Raw genomic sequence first — 20671 nt, forward strand, 5'->3', positions numbered from 1 at the left:
ATCATGCTTCCAGCCCTGTGTTTCCTCTGATGGTCTCTGTGTGAAGCTGACACGTTTGTAGCCGTGGGAATTCTCGTTCCCGTCTTGAACTGTTTGGGACTGTGGTGAGGGCAGGCTGTGGAAATGGCAGTGGCTGATCTTTTCACATCTTGGCTACAAGTCAGCTGTGTTCCCATTTAATTCACTGTGTGTACACAGGAGTGCAGCTTGTATAGGCATGCCTAAGTGACTTGAGAAAAGGAAGAAGTCTGAGGTTTAAGTATGAACTAATTCATCTTGGTGATTGGTGATCCTTTGGCTTTCTGAGTAAGAGCACCTTCTAAACTGATCCCAAAAGCTCAGTTTCTAGGGCAGGGGTGTGCAATGCTTTGGCCAAGGGGGAAAAACCAGGCAGGCATGATGGTGGGATCTGGGGTGGAACTCCCCTGCTGCTCTGTTTCATCATCCTAAGAGGATGGAGCGAGTGTCCAGGCTGCCTGTTGGAGGTCTCCATGTGCTGGGAGGGGCCAGGCAGCCCTGGAGCTTCTCCTGAGCCATGGGAGGGGCAGAGGGGCTCTGCGTGCTCTGGGCAGGGTCACATCACAGCTCAGAGCTTGTGGGAAATGCCCTGAAATTCTCTGGGAAAACTGGAGTAGTGCAACATGATATTTTCACATTTCTAATCTAAAGAATTTCCATGCATATGCAGCTGAAGGACAGCTGGAAACACTTCCTTTACCAAAAAGAAGGGAAAAGTTTGTAAAATGAAGCAGAACAGCAAACACATAGAAAAATGGATTTATTTGGGTTTTTTTGGAAGATGACATGGTTTTAATTTAGTCTGAGGTAGAAAGGATGGGCTGTAGAGCCTAGTGTGGTGAGCAGGGACCTCAGCTGGTGCTCTGTGCCAGAGCATCTCAGGAGCAGCTGAGGGCAGTGGGACCCATCCTGGCTGTGAGAACATCTGGACCTGGAAATGACATCCTGTGGGTATTAATCCTTTGGATAAGGAGCCTCACAACACCCAAACATGAAGAAATAGCAGAGGGTTGGTCCATCATGCCACGGGTGTGTTCATGGGTGCCTGAAATATTAGTGCTGTCATGAGCACAGCATAGCACAGGCATCTCTTTGTCTTCCTGATACTGGATTTAGGCCGAGTGCCCTAGTTCATACACGCTGCTGCTCTCTTACATAAAAGATTTTATAATTGCTCTTGACACAAGCATAAAACAAATTGAAAATTCTGAATGCCCTGGCAGTGCAAAGCCTTTATTTTTGTCCGTCACTAATAATAATGTCTCATTTTGGCTTATAGGACAGAAAACTCACAAAAGTAGAGAGGCAGAGATTTAAAGAGGAAGCAGAAATGTTGAAGGGTCTGCAGCATCCAAACATTGTGAGGTTTTATGACTTCTGGGAATCCTGTGCAAAAGGCAAAAGATGCATCGTGCTGGTTACCGAGCTGATGACCTCTGGAACGCTGAAGACGTAAGTACTGCGCTCCTGGCAAGGGGCTAAGAATAGCAGCAGGCATTTATAGAAAAATCCTACTTTTGTATGCTGAAAAAAGCCATCTCCAGATAAAAGCAAAAAATGGAGCTGTTCTCTGGTGTCTGTCATTTGTCCCCACATTTGAACTGCAGTTATTTGACAGGCAGAATTTTGGCCTCCATCTCTTTCTGCCTGCTTCCCTGTTTCGGTTATGCAACTCGAGGCTGTTCTCTGGCGTGTTTCATCTTCTGCCTGTGACGTTTGGATTTGTCAGGGTGTGTTTTGTGCTTGCTTTTGTGCTTGTATTTGCATGTTTTGTTAGGGAATTCAAATGGAACAGCACTTGAATTGTAGGATCTCTGAGAAGCTGAAGGTGCTCTGGGTTATCTCCTAAACAATATTAATTAATAGCTCTGGTACTGACAGTCTTGTTAAGGTTGATATAAAGCAGTTGGCGTGGATTCAGGAACAGATTTTCAGCCCCAATGGGAGCAGTACTCAGCCAGTGTGCTACTCTGCCAGTGCATTAGCAGGCCCTGCATCTTCCCCAAATGTCCCCTCCCAGCCAGCCCTTCAGGTAAATGGAAAGAAATGCAGGTGCATGGTACCAAGGTTCAAGTCTTGTGGTTAAAATTAAACTTCAGTATTCTTCTGATTTGAAATATGTGAACATACTCTAAATATGTTCTCTGCATGAAATGAATTGCTGAACTATTAGACTTCAAAATATTTGGTTGTATTTGCCCCAAAAATGCTTATTATCATCTTCTCTAAAACTGAATGCTCTAATTCCTCCTTTCAAAAGATCTGTTTCATTCGATTTTGGGATATTTCTGTGCTGCTCTTGTGGCATCTAGTAAGGGGCTTTTATCCACAATGGTGTTTCAGCTGTTAAAGCCCTTCAAATCCCTAATAAACTTTTTTAATTTCCTTTATACCCACTTGTGTGTGTTGTGTTCTAGGTATCTGAAGAGATTTAAAGTGATGAAACCTAAAGTCCTGCGGAGTTGGTGTCGGCAAATCCTGAAGGGTCTTCTTTTCTTACACACAAGAACTCCACCAATAATTCACAGAGACTTGAAATGTGATAATATTTTTATTACTGGACCAACTGGATCTGTGAAAATAGGAGACTTGGGTCTGGCAACACTCAAGAGAGCTTCGTTTGCCAAAAGTGTCATAGGTAATGCTCCTGTTCTCCTTGGCTTTCCTCGGTCAGTATCGTGGCTGTCTATTTAACATCTTCCTTTCCCATTTTGCATTAGTGGTTTTTAAGTTGCAGACTGGTAATTAGAGGTTAAAATGGGTTTGGGACTGTTGCCTTTATACCACTATAAAAATGGGAATCACTAGGTAATGGTATCATAACTTCCTCTTCTCCTTCCTCCTGTATCATCCTTAATTCATACCAAGCCTAGTACCAGTGAAGTCAAAACAACAGAAATTTCAAATATGGGCTTGGCTGCTGTGGGTATGCTTAACCTCACTGATTTTAGTGAACTCATGTTTGTTTATATTTGTTAAGATTCTCTAGTTTTTAACTTCTAGTAACTGGTGGTGTTTTTCTTTGTTGAGGGTCAGTATTCAAATAATTTTTTTGCAGGTTAACAATTGTTCATGGGACATAATGGAATAATATCAGTAATAACAGTACTGGGAATAATATAATACCAATATTGGGAATAATTCCAGAAGTACCAATACTGGGAATAATAACAGTAATACCAATACTGGGAATAGTATCCGTAGTACCAATGCAAGGAGTAACATCAGTAATACCAATATTGGTAAGAATATTAGTAATACTTATACAGACTTTTTAAAATCAGTTGTGAACACAACACCATCAAAATACACTCATGTCTGAAATGAATTTGATAGTGGAAGGGCTGCAGGATGCTGGCAAAGTCTCTGCATTTATTTTGGCAATAAAACTGAGCTTATAATTTTCATGAGTAGTACTGCTCCAAGGAGAGAATTAAGGAGCCTTGGAAACGCTGGTGATGAGTAATGCTGCACCCTCTGCAGAGGGAGTAGCTCTAAAGGCATATCAGTAGCTGCATTTCACGTTGGCTGGAAGGGATGAAGTCAGCACCTTGCAGTGTCTCTGCAGGAGCCCAGCCAGGGCAAACCTGCTCCTGCCAAGAGCAGCTTCACGTTCAGCTGGGCTCTTAGGTTGAAGGATGCTTGTAGGTATTCCTTTCCACCCCAAGGAATGGGAGGGAAATGTCATTTTTGTCCTGTTTTGGAATGGTGCCAAGTATTCCATTTGCTTCTTAGACTATTGCAGTCACTTTTTCAGATTTGTTTTAAATGCTCTGTAATTCATGAGATTCAGTCCCGCTCCTGAGTTGTGTTCCTTCTAAAGCAAGGCAGCAGCTCCAAAATAATTCCCTGTGGCAGCTGTTAACCCTTTCTGAGCAGCAATCTGTGCCTTGGTGACAGCTGGAACAAAAGCCCAGAGAGAGGGGCTAAACTGAGCCTCCATGACATGGCTCTGGCTGATTTGCTAAGGCTGGAGGAATGAGGTACCTTTGAAGGAACATAAACAAGGGAAGAGATCAGTCTTGAATTTTGCACAATTGATTTTACAGAAGTGCTTGTTCATGAGCTAGGTCTAATCTACCTCAGAAAAACCTGACCCTAATTTTGAGGGTTGTCCTTTATGTTGCCATTTAAAAAGAGTACAGAACAAGTCAGAGAATCCTAGAATGGTTTGGATTAGATCATCTTGTCTGCCATGGCTGGAACACTTTCTGCTGTCCCAGGTTGCTCCAAGATCCATCCATCCTGGCCTGGGACACTTCCAGGGATGGGGTTTCCTCAGTTTCTTTAGAGACTTGGGTGATGGCTTGTACCTGGAGGAAGAGAGATTTAGATTGGATATTAGGAGCAAACGTTACTGTGAGGGTGGGCAGGCCCTGGCACAGGTGCCCAGAGCAGCTGTGGCTGCCCCTGGATCCCTGGCAGTGCCCAAGGCCAGGCTGGACAGGGCTTGGAGCAGCCTGGGACAGGGGAAGGTGTCCCTGCCTGGGGCAGGGGGTGAATGAGATGAGCTTTAAGGTCCCTTCCAATCCAAACCATCCTGGCATAGCCTGAACTATTTTTTCTGATTCTATGTTACTTTAATTAGAGTTGTGCTTTTGCTGCTGATTAGTGATGACATAACCAAGTACTGATGGGATCTGCCAGGGCTGGGGGCAGTTTGGGTGCTGAGCCTGAGCAGGCAGAGTTTATCTTGGTTTTTCTCATGATCCAAGACCTGCCACTCTCTTTTTGGCGTCCCAACAGCTTGCTGCTACTGTCCCTTGAAACACCATTGCATTGATCTCTCTTCCTTCATCTATTCTATGTAGAAAGGAAATAAACTAGTCATTACTCCTAAGCATGCATTACAGTATGAGATACAGTTCCTGGAATTAATTACCCAAGTATTAATAGATATATTTTTATATTTTAATAATTTTAATATATATTAATTAATTATTAATATATATATATTTATATATTTGCTTTATAAGCCACTCCTTTTCTGAGTAGTTTGCAGAGCAAATGTTGCAGGTGTTGGAAGTTGCTGCTTGTCCCCAAGCTGCAGCTCCCAGTGCCTCACTTCATATTTACCCAGTTGCATCAGATTCCCAGCACCTTAATCCCTATTGAGTAGGACCTTGTTCTGTGAGTAGCCTCATTGATTTGTCCCACTAAACCAGTGACAGAATTAGGTTTGATGTTTTGTGCATGACTCTGTAGGTGATTTGTGATACTACTGGCTTTCAAAGTGTTGTCTGCCTGCTGGTGGTTACTCTGTATCTCTGGAGGAAACAAAAAAATGCAAATTTGCAGTGAGAAAAACAAGAGTGAAGTTTCTCTTCTCCCCTTTTCACCTCCCCAGCCCTGTGCACATCCTTCTCTCCAGCCAGACAGAAACCATTCTATCACTTCAGTATAGGCAGGAAATGAACCATAGCTCATTTTCTTGTCAATTTTTGGAATTTTTCATTCTTTTCCTTCCCCTTCCCCCCTGCCCTGCTTCCCCTCTGCCCTGCTTCCCCCCTTTGGATTATTGTCAGCAAGCCATGCCCATGGATGTATGGAAGTGCATACATCGATCTTGGATTTCTTCCCTGGGGGATGCTTGAGCTCTTTTGAAATGATCTTGCATGATCTATACACAGTTGTACTGGGCATTCTTCTTAAAGGTGAAAAAGCTTGTGGTTAAAGCCATTTAGACTCCTGTAAAAAATCAGCATTTCTCTTTGTGTGTCTGTGTAGGCACACCAGAATTCATGGCCCCAGAGATGTATGAGGAACACTACGATGAATCTGTGGATGTCTACGCGTTTGGAATGTGCATGCTGGAAATGGCTACCTCAGAATACCCTTACTCAGAATGCCAGAATGCTGCTCAAATCTACCGAAAAGTAACCTGTGTGAGTACATGTCCTTGATTGGTGTTGGGTCTTGTCATTGGAAGGTTCAAAAGCATATTTTGATGAGGTGTCAGTGCTGCTGAGTGTATACTGTGTTGTAGAATTGAGGTATCTGAGCTCTGGGTTACACAAACCTGTTTCAAGCTTGTTTCACAGCTCTACACTTGGAGTGTGTTTGACTGGGTGCAGCTGCATCAAATATTTTCAGTAATCTTTGTCATTGATTTTATCTCCATCGGCCACAAATACAGCCCAAGGTACTGATGCTCGGTAGTTTAACTCTTCTTAAAGTGTTGCTTTCAACCCAGAGCCACTCGGAAATAATTTAAACCCCACAAAAGGCCTCAGAAACTGCTGAGCAGTGCAGTTATCTTCATCCTGTAGCAGCCCCCATGGTGTTGCAGGGAGGTGAGTGTGTGCAGCCATGGATGTGCTGGCTGCAAACCATGCTGCAGCTTCTCAGAGACTGGGAATGGGTTTGATGGCTGGGGGAGTTCCTTGCCTTTATCCTTGTTATTCATGGCCAGGTGGGGCAGGGTTTGGAGCTACCTGGTCTAGTGGAAGGTGTGTCTGCCCATTGCAGGCAGGTTGGGATGAGGTACCTCCCAACCCAGACCATCCTGTGATTCTGTGAACCTAGAGCCACATGGCTACTGCATGTTGTTATTCCATGGTTCTTTATCCCAGTGTTTATTACCTTTGGCACAAGGGATGTTGGCTCCGTTTTGGTCCTTCAGATATGGCCTCAATGCAACCAGTGTGGGCAGCTTAGGGGACACCTCCTTGGGCTCTGGAGCTTCACAGAGTGGCTTCAAGAGGCTCTTCTGATTTTAGGCTCTGTAGCCTCATGTCCTGTGTGTGAGACTGTTCAGGTACCCAGTCCCACTGTGGGAGCTGGTGTTACTGGGAATGTGTGTGTGCACCTGGAGCCACGGAGAGCATCGAGCTCTTCACTGCACCACGTACCCACAGAAGCTCTGTGCACACCTCACAGCCATCTGGAATATTGGTGATTAAGACTTTGCAAGGCTCCTAAGCCTCGTTTATCAAAGCAATATCCAAGATGGCAAAGAATAATGATTAATCAGAGGATTCCTAATTAGATGTTATATTTCAATTTTTAGACTTAAGTAGCCATTTTTTTAAACACTGATTAAAGCCTGAGCCAACTTGTTTTTATGGCAGTAACCTTTACACAGCTCAGAATTAGATGGTAAATTATTATAGTTTTGTAAAACTGGCTTTATAGTGGCAGCTTCAGAGAGGTGGGAGATGATGATTATCACACAGAACAAGCAATGGCAGAGAAGCTGTTGAAAGGTCGTTGTAAGGGGTATTTTTGAAGCAGAAGTGTCTGGCAGGGAAAGCTGAAGACAAAAGCATCAGGTACCAGCACAGAGGGTGTGAGGTTTTCATCTGAATTTGGGGTAGTAGCAGCAGGAGCAAAGGCAGCAGGATTCCTTAGATGGCAAAAATTGGCATTCCTGTTTTTCCAAGGAAAGGGTTAACCAGCTGCCTGTGGAGTGGAGAAAGCCCTGTCAAATGCCATGAGCTGCACAACTGTCAGGCAGGAAGGAGGAGCAGGGGGTGGACCTCTGCAGTGAGGGTGCAGGAGGAGCCTCATCCTGGGGGAGATCCTCTGTCCCAGGAGGAATTTCTGGTGGGCTCAGTATCTTCTCTAGCGGAGCTGCACCTGCAGGGAGCTGCTGACAGGAGGGACCCTGCTCTGAGCAGTGTGAGTGGCCTGCGGGGTCTGAGGGATGCAGCAGCTGAGGAGGAGGTGGAGGAGTTTGGGGTGTGGGGTCTGCCCTAAGCTGGGGCAGTGGCAAAAACAGACAAAGTAACTCTAAAATCACTTGGATGAAGAGTTAGGGTTGGTGATGAGGCAACTTGTGTGAGCCTTGGGGCTTACAGACTGAAATACACTCAAATGGAGTGTAGGCTGAACCCAGAGGCTGAATTAGACTGTTTTCTTCCAGTATTAGATTAGGTTTGGGGCTCTCACTAGAGCAGAAGGTGGCTCTGACCTTCTTGGATGGAGAGGATGCAGAGCCCCTGAACACTGCAATTTCTCAGTGAAACGTTTACTTCTTTATGAAGCTGGGGCTTTTTTTTCACCAGGATTATAAATATTATTTCTAGTGTTTTAAATTGAGTGTCAGTGCATTGTGAAATGTGTTTCCTGTGTCTAGCTGCCTGATGCCTTTATTTAAAAAGTATAAAATAAAATGACTTTCTTTTCCCGCCTTGGGCTCAGCATTGCAGTGGCAACCACCAGAGCATCCATAGGGGTTGGAATTTCTGGCTAGAGTTTGTATCAAGGAGCAACAACCCACAAAATCTTTAGACTGCCTACCTTCAGTAGCTGACATTCCCTCTGCTGCCCAGCACAGGCAGGGCATGATTTGGGTTTAGCCACTATAATCTCTTTTTCAGTAGTTTCTACTCTATGTCCTAACACTCCACCATGCCCTTGCCTGGTACTAGGACATGAAATACACCTCAAGTCCAAGTCACACACATTGCTCATCCTTAGTGGTGTAGAAAATGTAAACATTACCTTTCTGAGACATTATTATTTTAGCATGTGTCACATTCTGCATGTCTGTATTGTAAGATTATTATACTTAATTTATTTCAGTGGCCTTTTATTCTGCCTGACCATATTCTTATGGCTTAATTGCTGTTTTAATTTTTGCATTCCTGTTTTTCCACGTATTCCTGAATGTTTGCAGTTGTCCAGGATAAGGTGGTGCTCGTGTTTGGGAATGTGCAGAGGGGCTCATTTGAGACAGGCTTGTTCCAACTTGTCACCTCTCTCTGCCCTTTCAGTCCAAATGATGGAGTGTAAACATTAAAAAAATGGATATGTACCATAAATAGAAAACACATCTTTCCCAAGCAGCAGGGCCAAGCCACATTTACCACAGTTCACTTTGAAGTGATTTCCTGGTCAGCATATTTGCAGTGCCCTTCGTTCTGATGCCATAATCTCATTTTTCATGCATAAGTTGATGGTTTTTCTTACTCAGATTTTTTTTGTGTTTAATCATTCTGCCAAGTGATTTTGATGTAGACAATAGTGATGAAACATTGGAATCCGTGACCTTCCCAGGCTGCTCCAGCCCAGTGTTTTCTTAGGGATGCTCTGCAGAATTCACAGTTTCTGGCCATCTCCTTGGGTTTAGTGCTACAAACCTGTGCTTCAGAACAACCCACCCCGTGACAGTGTTCTGGTTTGCATGTAAAGCTTTCATATTGTTTGTTCTCACCAGCAATTGAAGGTTTTCTCAGCATTCTCAGCTTGTATGCCATAGTGCACACAGACAGAATAAATGCTGTGGCTGTGGCACAATAACAGCAGGCAAATAATGCTGTGAATGTCATTGCATGGACTTCTTGTGGCTTTTGGAGATCTTCTTAGATCTGCAAGTAATCCTCTTAGCTTCACATTAAGATGGAGCACCATTCTGGAGTGAAACAGAGATGAGTTTGTAATTGTACACAGTGATGTCATGGAACAAAATCCTGGTAAAACTGAGAGCTTTACTTTCATTTCAGTGACTTCAGAGAGTGTGTGCCAGGGCACAGTTTCAGCTGGAAACATGGCTTCAGCTTTTTTGGTAGAAGGTGTTTTTCCTTTTTTAGGAATGATGTGAGTTTAGAGTTACCTGCAGGTGGAAGGTGGAGTGGTAGCCCAGAGCAGGCTGTCTCTGGGGTGGAAGGGCATTTCCAGGGGCCAGGAAAGCCTCTAGAAACCTGACTGATGTGGGTCAGGTGTGCCAGCGACTCGTGGCATTCGCTGTGTCCCTTCAGAACATCACGTGCTGCTCTTGCAAAGTGTGCTCTGCTGATGGGAAATGGCAAGCAGCTGTTTTTAGACCCTGCAGAATAAGCAGCACATTTCTTCCCTCAGCATGAAGGATACAACTTCAATATCTGTGTGTGTCTGGCTGTAGACTCAGCTGCCTTATACTGGAGGGCAATGGATCACAAATCTAATTGCTTCAGGAAGAAGGGGGTGGGAATAAGTGGTGGTGAGGAAGTCAGAATAAATCATTCTGTTTGAGACAAAGAAATTCTCAAAAGGGAAAATATTTAATCTCTCATTTTGCTCTTGGTTTATATATATTGCTCTTGGTGTATATATATATTTTAACATTTAAGGAACTTGTATTATCGTTATGCCCCTTATGCCACCCAGCAAGCCCTGCCTTTCACATGTGGTGGCATTGAGTTTATTTTAATTTATAAGAGGCTGTGCAGCTTTCAAACTGTCATGGATAATTTCTTTGCTAATACACTTTGAATTTTGGTGGCGTGTTTCCTTGGGAATGCTCAGGGAAGACAGATGGCTCTTGTTTAGGTGAATGAGATGAGTCCTTTGATGGCAGATAGAATCCCCCTTCATTGTCAGGAGCACTGTGCTGCAAGGGAGGGTTTACAGCATCCCAGGGAGATGGCCTTGGAGAGTTTAATGAAGAGTAAGGAACAAAAGCATCCTATAGCACAGAGACAGGGAGAAAACACTGGCACAGCAGCTCTGTTCAGTACTTCACTCCACATGTTTTGTCCTTGTTTGTTTTAGTCATCTATTCATAGCTTAGCTGTTCAGCAGATTAACACAATGATGTTTGGAGAGGAGTCTGTGTTCTGTCCAAAGATGGGGAAAATAAAGTGTTGGTGGAAGAGTTGCTTTTTTTATTTGTGAGAGCAATTTGTAAGCTCAATATTTGGAACCAGTCATCGAGGATCTGATGCTCTGGGCACCCTGTGCCAGGGCCTCCCCACCATCACAGGGAGGAATTTCTTATGTCCAATCTAAACCTGCCTTTCTTCAGGTTAAAGCCTTTATTAGGTCTCACTACCCTTTCTTCCTGCAGAAAAAAAAATCAGTTTTCTCATAGCAAGCAACAGTGAATTGAAATGTACAGATTTATCCTTCTTTCTGATGGAGAACACACTCCTGTAGCTTAAAGGTGAGTTAGGATACAGAGCTGAAAATCCATTTTGGTGATGCTTTGTTTTCTTTCATTTCTAGTTCAGGTATCAGAGCTCTCCTAAGAGCTCCCCTTGGCACATTAGAGCCAGCCTAGACTTTGCACATTTTTCTAATATACAAAATTGGAACCTTCATCTCATCAGTAAGATTTAGGTTTGCTTAAACAAATAATTCTTTTTAGTGAGTCAAAGCCAGCCAGCCATGTGTGCAGATTATTTTGGTTTGTTCTCACAAAAATGGGTTTCTGTGGATCTCCACAGCTTTCTGTTGCAGCTACACCAAGGAGCTGGGTCTTTGTGTGACTATTCTGTGTATTTATTACTATTTTTATCAAAATTTATGATTTATGTATTTCACTCTAGAATTTTAAGACAAATAGGGGGTTGTTGACCTAAAGTTACCAATTAATAAAGTTTGAAGTAGAATCTGAGGCTTGAATAGCAACGGAATGTTAATAAAAGGATAAAAGTATGATCTGATGCTGGAACATTCAGAAAGTCTCAGAGAAACTCTAGCCCTCACTGAAATTCACCCATAAAATTTATTCAAAACTTAATTCAGTGTATTACTTGCAGATGCCCTTTGAAAATACTTGTTTTCTTCTTTTAATCCACTGGGTGAGCCAAAAGTCCACTCTGCAGGGCTCCTTATCTGTGACTGCATGAGCCATTATTTACTGTTATTTCAGAATGAAACTTTAAAAGGATTTGAATGGAGCTAAATGTCCAATTCCCGTTCAGTTGTGTGCTTAATCACATTCTGTTTTTTTAGATAAACGAAATTATGTTTCCTTTTTGTTCTGCTTATTGACTTCACTGGAAGTACTTGGGTCCTTAAGTGATAGGGTCTAACTGCATCATCTCTTCTCAAATTAATTTTGTCATATTTTCATCCATATACATCTTGGTTTAGTAGGTAGAGGTAATAACGTGTTTTTGAAAAGGAATCAATTAATTCTGTGATTTAAGCTGGACATCACAAATAAGCAGAAAAACTTCTTGTGCTGCCACTTGTCATCAGTACCTGAATATACAGATGGATGTGGGGACACTGGTTCTGCTTCCCAGGGTTTTCTCCTGCAATGGGTAGTTGGGTTTTCTCCTTGAAAGGCTGTACTCATAGGTTGCTGTTCCAAATCTGTTCCCAGCAAAGATGCTAACATTTAACAGAGATTTAACTAGATTTGTATTTTGCACCTGCTCTATCACATATTCCCAAGGGGTTTCTAACAATATTCTGGGACATTCAGGAGCAATGCAGAGCTGGTGAGCGAATTCTCCTACTTCCCTGCTTGGTTTTGGGGCTGATCTTTAATTTTCTATGTAGAGGGGAATATGTTGGAGAGTGGTTGGGTCATGGAAAAGCAAGAGGTTTGTGGAAAACAGGAATATGGAATATTCCAAGGTATTTTTGACTCATTTCAGTGCTTGCTCTCTGAAGAAAGCCATGATTATTTGTTTTATTCATCTAGTGCTTTGAGACTTAAGACAAAAACATAAAAGGAATAATTTCAGAAAATGTTTTTTTTTTTAAATTTAAAATTAGCTGTTTCTTGAATATTCAGTTCAGAATCCAGAGGACTTAAAGGTAAAATTTGCAAAGGCTGGTAAAGAAAAAGGGATACTTCCATTCTGTATGGCTGAGCTCATGCACACTAGTGTACTAATTTTGAAGTGCAATGGTATTTTGAAATACAGTACCCCTAAATCCTCAACTCAGTTTTGCACTAAGACTGACAACTTAAAAGTATTAGTTATTTCCTGGGTTGAATTACCTTTAAAATGCAGAGAAAATAAGCTTAATTAAGAGGTATAATGTAGTTCTTTTTCCCATTAAATTGTTTTTCTCTGTGCTTTTAGGGTATAAAGCCAGCAAGCTTTGAGAAAGTTACTGATCCTGAAATTAAGGAGATAATTGGGGAGTGCATCTGCAAAAACAAAGAAGAAAGGTTTGTTTCAAGGGATCGAGTTTTGTATTAAGTAATGTGTATGCAGGGGTTTCAGAGCTGTGGGTCTTCCCTGTGAAAGAAGAAAATGCAGCATGGAAGTGCAAATAGAAATGATTTCCTGCTTTCCTGACATTCAGTGTCAGTGCTGTTGTGTCTCTCAGCATCACTGTGGAGCTGAGCTCCAGGGTATTCTTGCAATTTCTGGTTCAGCAGCCCAAAACATGTCACTGGGAAGGTTCTGTGGGGGGCAGGGATGGTGTGGTGGATTCATCACGAGCTGTTGTAGCAGATTTCATTGACCTCTGGACATGGAGACACCTTGTGCCTTGTTTCCAGCTTTGGTTTTAAAAACTAATGTTTTGCTGGTCTCTGCCACTTTGTCTTGTGCTCAGTATTTCCTGACTTTCACAAATACAGTTTTTAGGGACTGCAGCTGACTGCCTAGAGAGAATCTCTTCTCTGGTACTCCTTAAGCTCAGATAATTAAGAAAAGTTCAACAAAGCTACAATCGGCTGCTTGTGGTGTATGAATATTGCTAAAGCTTTGAGAAGTGGGAAATGTCACTTCTTCAGTTTTTCTTCCTTTTCAAAATCCCACATTTTTTCAAAAAGAACACAAATTCATTATGGGTGAATACCGACCGTAGTGTAAATGTTTCCAGCTTTAACAGCAGTTAAATGTTACAAACCTTTCTGAAACTGTTGACTTGCAGTGTTTGAATCTTCTTTATATCCTTTGCAGATATGAAATTAAAGATTTATTAAGCCATGCCTTCTTTGCTGAAGATACCGGGGTAAGAGTGGAACTTGCAGAAGAAGACCATGGTAGGAAATCCTCTATTGCCTTAAGACTCTGGGTAGAAGATCCTAAGAAACTGAAAGGAAAACCCAAAGACAATGGAGCCATTGAGTTTACTTTTGATCTGGAGAAGGAAACTCCCGATGATGTTGCACAAGAAATGGTAAAATACACTTCTGACAATAATATGTATATATGGAAAGTTGTGCATAAATCTGAAGGGACAACAGGATTGAGTTGGGTGAAGTAACTTCCCTTGAACCACTCCAGGTGTCCAGTTTAGACACTTGCCATTGATTTTGGAAAGGCTACTGCAAGAAAGGGGTGAACAGGGAACAACTAACTGAAGCATATTGTTTGCAAACAGATGCCTGAAATCACAATTTACATGGCTTAGGTACCATAGGAGTCAGGTCTACTTTTATGTTTTGCAAGCTGTTCTCCAGTTTCTATAGGCCATTGAATGTCTTTGAATTTATTTGGAGTCCGTTTAGTTCCAGACAGCAGCTAGAAATTCATTAGAAGAGTTCAGAAGTTCAATCACAAAATACTCTGCATTGAATTCTCCAAAACACTTTTCCCCATCTTTTCTGTTGGTGTTCCTTAGAAGGAATGTAGATGAGAAAGGTGATCAGCCACTCTATCCCCAAACTTCGGTAGGAAACTGGATTCACTGAGTTAGGAGTAAGCTTTGGATTTTTTAGCAGATAAGTTTCACTTGCTGAATTTCTGTATTTTTATAATTTTGAGCATTTGTTAGAAAATCTGTGTTTCAGTTTCACCACATTGTCCTTGAACTCCTATTTTGATGGTGTCTTTGCTGCAGTTGTTTCGGTGTTGTAATGTCACAGAGGCACTGAGCCAAGGGTCTGAACGTTCCTGTGCTTGCAGAAACGTTCCTATTAGACTCTAAATCCCGAGGGATCCCATTTAATGATGTCATCAGCACTCATGTTCTTCTCAGGAGGCACTCATTTTGGTAATGCTGCCTTGCTCTGCTGGAACTCATCACCATCTACTCCAAGTTTAGCGGGAGGAATTCAGGCTCCTTTGTCTTCTTGTCGTTAGTTTGCAGTAGGTCTAATGTTTTTCCAGTAATATATCATTACAGAACTCATTTAGTTTAAAAATCACTCTGGTACCATTTCTTGCTGTTTTATTTTGCATTTAAATATTGATGGAAATATTTGGAACTTCAAAGTTCTCTAAGTTTGGTCCACAGTTGTGATGCTTTATTTTGAAGAGGAGATAATTCTTGTGAAGAGTATATTTGAAAAGATCATGCCCAAACTACAGTGACACTGTACTCTTTCCCAAATAATTCCCAAATAACTTTAAAATCTGTATTCTACATTAATGCTTACCTAAGTGACTGCCCATGAAATGCTTTCAAACCTGAGGCTGTTGTAGGGGCAGAAAAACCCCTATTTTTCCTAAAATTATTCCTAAATGTCTTTTTCAAATCCCTATGAATTGTGGAACACCAAAGCCGTGTGCTTTCATCAGTTTGTTGCTTTATGTGCTGTGGAAGAGAAGAATGCAGGAGACCTTCTGACTACAGGGAATTATTTGTCATTACTGATGGGTTTTTGGTAGTCAGGCAATCCCACCTGCCCAAAGAATGTGGGCAAAGGGAACTGGAAACGTTCTAGTGGGTTGGGCAAGGACAAGGCAGGAAAGCTTCTAGATTTCCCCCATGGGTGTAAGTGCTTTCAGATCTGTCAAATGTGCATGTTAAAAATGTAGGGTGAGCAGAAAAAGCTCTGGTAGGTCATTATCAAATGAAAATTCATACCCTGCACTGCAGGAGATGATGCAAACAAATAGCACAAAGATGAATTTCCATTTTATCTGTTGAGCAGTTGAGTTCTGAGAAGCCTCACCCCCTTTTCCATCAAATGGGAACAGTCTGCTTTTCTTTATAAAAGTCAATCAATACTAACTGACTTCACTATTTAAAAGAAGTTAATTTGAGACATAATTCTGTTAATATCTTGTCCTTCATGATTTGCTGTGCTGTCAAGCAGAGCAATTTGGAAAACTCTGTGTGCTGGAAAGGTTATGGTAATAAATTAAGATTTGGGGGCAGTCTGATGCTCTCCTCAGTGGATGTTTAGTGGTGGATAGTTAGAGCCAGTATATATTCAGGTCTTAGACATTACATCCTGGTTTTTTTTCAATTTATTAGGAATAGAAGTTTTAGTGAGAAAGAACCCCACCCCACCAAGCTCTTGAGTTCCCATTCTCGTGAGAAATAAATTGATATAAATTTGTGTTGTTTCAAACAGATGTTCTCTCTGTTGGGAAGAGGTTCCGGTCTCGCTCGTGCGCGTGCCCAGCCGCGTGCTCGGGCCCTTGCTAAGTGTGTGCTCCTCTGCAGATTGACTCGGGGTTTTTCCACGAGAGCGATCTCAAGATCGTGGCCAAGTCCATCCGTGACCGAGTGGCGCTGATCCTCTGGAGGAGGGAGCGCATCTGGCCCAGGATGCAGTCGGAGGAGCGCCGCGACTCAGAGTGCCCAGACAAGCTGAAGGCGCCGCAGGCACAGCAGGTCCAGGTCACCTACCTGTCCCACACGGGCCACCACATCCTGTCAGAGCCCGAGGAGCCCGAGGCGGACCAGCACCCCTTCCAGCAGAACCTGCCCACCAGCGTCACCTCCGTCGCCTGTAAGTGCCGTGCTGCCTTCGCGGGTGAACGTCTGAGGGGAAACCCGCAATGACCTGAGCTCAGATGAGCTGGTGTGGGTGGTTCTGCAGAGCTCAAAGCCCACAAACATCTGGGACAGATGTGTGACAGTTTTGAAAGAGATGAAGTTTCAAGAGAACAGTATTGTATAGATAGCTCTATATAACTCTATATACTTTGCTACTAAACAGTTATCATAGAGTTTCTGTTTTACTGTTCTGGGCTTGTGTGTTGTGCTTAAGTAAAAGATGCAAAACAAAACCTTTAGCAAGACACAGCTGCCACTTCAATTCAGGTACTTTATAAAGACTACACTGAGGCCTGCTTTGAATACTGAAATACTCATGTGTGCCCGTAGAGGAAAAATCCCTTTACATGATTTGAGAAATAGCCACATCTGCATAACACTCACAATATTACCATATTTACAAAGCTTTTTATCTGAAGCTAAAATGAGCTCATTTCATTTTCTTGGATCATGTACTTTTTTCATGCTAATTCCTTTGAGGAACACTGCAGTTGTGACTCTTCTTGTTTCTAGTGCTGCAATGAAGTGACTTGCCCTTCCCTTGGTTCTGCTGGACATGAGTTGGCAAAATGTTATACTAAATATAACCCCCACAATTTATTTCCTACTCCTTCTCAGCTTTTAACCAGTACTTGGTATTATTTGGCAATTTGCTATCAGATTATTTGAACATTTTCTTAGCATAGGACCTCTATAAATGAAGGCGGCACCCGTTCGTGTAATTTGAGGACAAATGAAAAAGTGGAAATTAATAACTTAATGTGTGCAATGTACATTCTATAAAAACCTGAGACTGACTCACAGATTTAACTTTAGCATTCTACCATCATACTCTTTTTTTTCTTCCTTTGAGGTACTGAATAATTGTTTGTAATAAAATGGAATGTTAATGCAGCAGAAATCCCATCCTGAGAGCAGGGCTGTGTTGGCTCTTCAGAAATGAACTGAATAAATAGAGAGGGGAGTTTAATTTTGGAAAAAAAAAACCAAACATTTGGGAGAATTGCTTGGGAGTGCTAAAGAGAAATGTCATCTCTGGTGCTATTAAAAAATAATTTGTTACTTAAAAGCCAAATAAGTAAAACTTAACTTCGAATATGGAAAAAAGAGACAGTGGAAAGTGTTGGGAAAAGAAATAGTATTTAAGCTTAGCTGTAATTTAAGATTTTTTTTTAAACTGTGTTGCAGTTTTCTTTCATTTTTGAATTTTAAATCTCTATTAGAAGCTATTTGTCCTTGGGATATGTCCAGCTGCAGTCTGGCTGTCTCAATTCCTTTCTCAAGTGAAGAAAGCGGTAACTTAGGCTCAAACAGAGCTGGGCACTTGCATTTTACACACTTTGAAAGTTGTGAAAAGACATTTTTAGATCAGTGATACCAATATTTCCAGTTGACAAGGGACCCAGTGCTTGCCCGGTCCCTGTAGCTGTGCAGTTCCATAGGTTAACTGGGAGAATGCTCCATGAGAAACTCCCACAGAGCTCTGAGTGTGCCAAACCCCCTGGAACCTGCACAGGGGTTTGTGTCTGACCTTAATTGCACTACACGCAGGCAAAGCATGACTTGCTGGACTAAAATCATACAGCATAAAGAATTTTGTCATTTTCAGTTCAGCAGTTTTCAGCTGCTAATAAAAGCAGTGTTAAAGTCAGTGCATCCTGGGAAGGAGGATGGTCTAAAAGACCCCATGATCTGCTCTGAACATGACAACTGGGGTTTCCTCTCCCTTCATCCTACAAAATCTATAAACATCTGCAATTCTTAATGTCAACCTTATGCCCTTTAAAGGAAATCTTAATGTGCCTAAAATACCAGTGTGCACAGAAATCCATGGGGATGGGTTTTGGCTTAAGAGAAGCAGCGTGTGCCTTTTGTAGAGAATAACATTGGTGTTGTATAATTTATTTATATAATGAAAGGGCTAGAGTAGTAAAAATGCTAATTACATAAACCATGGTGACCTTGCTGTAAAGTCATCACTTGAAGATTGGGAGTTGTTGAGCTTGAAATGACTGTTGTTCCAGCTGACAGCACGTTTGACAGCGGCCAGGGCTCCACGGTTTATTCGGACTCGCAGAGCAGCCAGCAGAGCGTCATCTACTCGTCACTGCCGGATGCTGTCCCTCCTGCCATCCAGAGGGTGTACAGCCCCCCCCTGAGCGAGGGCCAGCCCGTGCCCCACAGCCTCCCCCAGCTCAGCCACTACCAGCAGCCCTCGGCAGTAAGTGCAAAGCTTTTTCAAATAGTTCTGTATCCTGGGAGGTATTTCATGTTAGCATTTATGTTCTTGTTCCCAGAGGGATATGGGTGCCAGGGTCTCTGTATGAATCCCTTGCTGACCTCTGTGCATGGTGACCCGCTCAATCCCTTATCAGTCTGTTGGCACTGAACTGCATTAGTGGCTTTGCAGCAAAGCACAAGAAGGACATGGACCTGTTGGAGTGTGTCCAGAGGAGACCACAAAGATGCTCCAAGGACTGGAGTCCCTCTGCTCTGGAGCCAGGCTGGGAGAGCTGGGGGTGCTCACCTGGAGAAGAGAAGGCTCCAGAGAGACCTCAGAGCCCCTTCCAGGGCCTAAAGGGGCTCCAGTAGAGCTGGAGAGGGACTGGGGACAAGGCCTGAAGGGACAGGACAAGGAGGAATGGCTTCCACTGCCAGAGGACAGGAGTAGATGGGCTATGGGGATGGAATTATTTCCTGCGAGGGTTGGGAGGCCCTGGAAGAGGTTTCCCAGAGAAGCTGGTGTTTCTCCATCCCTGGAAGTGTCCCTGCCTAACTGCTGTCTCTCCGCAGCCCATCCTGCCCGCGGTGCCGGCCGCGCCCGCCGTGGTGCCGCAGCACTACCAGGAGCCGGCCATGCCGTTCCCCGTGGTCCCCAGCACCGTGGCCTCGCTCCCGCTGGGACAGCCGCCCCCGTCCGTGCTGGCCGGCCAGCAGGTGAGAGATGGGCTCTGCCATGGAGCCACATCCATCCCATCCCATCCCTGTGTCTGCTCTGCCTCTCACACTGTCCCTGAGCAGCTGGGGCTGCCCCTGCATCCCTGGAAGAGCCCAAGGCCAGGCTGGACAGGCCTTGGAGCAGCCTGGGAATGGGGGAAGGTGTCCCAAGTTTCTCTGCAGAACTTCCCAGAGCAGCGATGTTCCTCAGAGACAGCAGTGTCCCATGGATGTCCGTGCTAAGGAGGGTAGGGCAGGACAGCAGAAGAGGGGTAATTAGGGTCAGAAATTCATCTGCCTACAGAATGAATTGTTTTGGTATCAATATGCACTGGTGGATCAATATGCACTGGTGGATCACACATGTGGAATCAATGTTGTGTCTCCTAACTTATATTTATTTTTTGAATTTATGTGTCTGCATTTACTCTGCTAAGGTTATAATGAGGCAAAATTACCTAATCTGCCTGGATATTTTCCCTCCCTGTGCCATATCCAATTCACAAGCATTTTCTAAGACACAAGCTGGATTTGAGAGGCAGGTTTTAGGAAGCTGCTCCATTCCCTGACACGTTCTAATGCAATGTCTCCTGGAGTGGGAGGTGGCAGAGTTACACGTGCCAGTGCCCTCTGTCCCCTTGGTGAGCCGTGAGCAGCTGTCTGAGCTGCAGATTAACCCAGCTGGGGCACGAGAGCAGGGCTGGCTCTGGGAGCTGGCAGCTTTATCCAGCTCAGCACCGTGGGCGTGTGGCTCTCCCACCCTGGAGCTGGGGCTTGGTCTGGCAGGAGTTCCTCCATGGGGTGAGTGGGGTCCCCCCAATCCAAGGTGGGTGTCCCATCACCAGTGCCAGGCCAGCTCCCACACTGCCATTCCCGTAGGTTTGGGGCTGTAACTGGGAAGGTGCCACATCTTTCCCGAAACAGGAGGTGGCAGAGGTTCTGTGTGCTGCAGGGCCTGGGGAAGCCACCAGCCCTGTGGTCCCAAGTAAGTCACCCTGAGTCAGCCTATGCCTCAGAGTCATCCTTTTGAACCAGAAGGGTTTTTTAAGTACTTTCAGAACTAGTAAGAGGAACTGAAGAAGAAGATACCGATAGCACATAAAATGTGGGGGTTTGTAACTGATGATTTCCAGCTTTAATGCAACTTTTTCTCTCTGTTCTGCTGCCCAAAGCCTGTCAGGCCAAGGGAGCACTACTTTCCCTGGAAAAGTAAAGCTACTTTTTTGGCTACCACATTGTCACTACCGTACATCAGAAATATCTGGAACCTAGCTTTTACTGCAATTATTGTTGTTGATTGTGTCTCAGGTAATAAGTGCTGTACTTTCCATGCCTGCTCCATTATGTAGAGACTTCTGCCTGCCAG

At 43.5% G+C, this 20671-nt stretch overlaps 1 protein-coding gene across 11 annotated transcripts in view; it reads left to right on the forward strand.

Moving 5' to 3' along the window:
- The window catches only part of WNK2 (WNK lysine deficient protein kinase 2), a 96380-nt gene that overhangs the window by 32842 nt on the left and 42867 nt on the right, over window positions 1-20671 (forward strand). For all 11 annotated transcript variants that reach the window (XM_058844876.1, XM_058844875.1, XM_058844874.1 and 8 more), the window contains 8 exons: window positions 1298-1470; window positions 2436-2656; window positions 5746-5903; window positions 12765-12853; window positions 13596-13815; window positions 16033-16321; window positions 18393-18589; window positions 19162-19305. In XM_058844876.1, the coding sequence (XP_058700859.1) occupies window positions 1298-1470; window positions 2436-2656; window positions 5746-5903; window positions 12765-12853; window positions 13596-13815; window positions 16033-16321; window positions 18393-18589; window positions 19162-19305 (1491 nt within the window). The remainder of the gene's footprint in view (window positions 1-1297; window positions 1471-2435; window positions 2657-5745; window positions 5904-12764; window positions 12854-13595; window positions 13816-16032; window positions 16322-18392; window positions 18590-19161; window positions 19306-20671) is intronic.

The sequence above is a fragment of the Poecile atricapillus genome, chromosome 9 (assembly GCF_030490865.1).
Source record: "Poecile atricapillus isolate bPoeAtr1 chromosome 9, bPoeAtr1.hap1, whole genome shotgun sequence".
NCBI lineage: Eukaryota > Metazoa > Chordata > Aves > Passeriformes > Paridae > Poecile > Poecile atricapillus.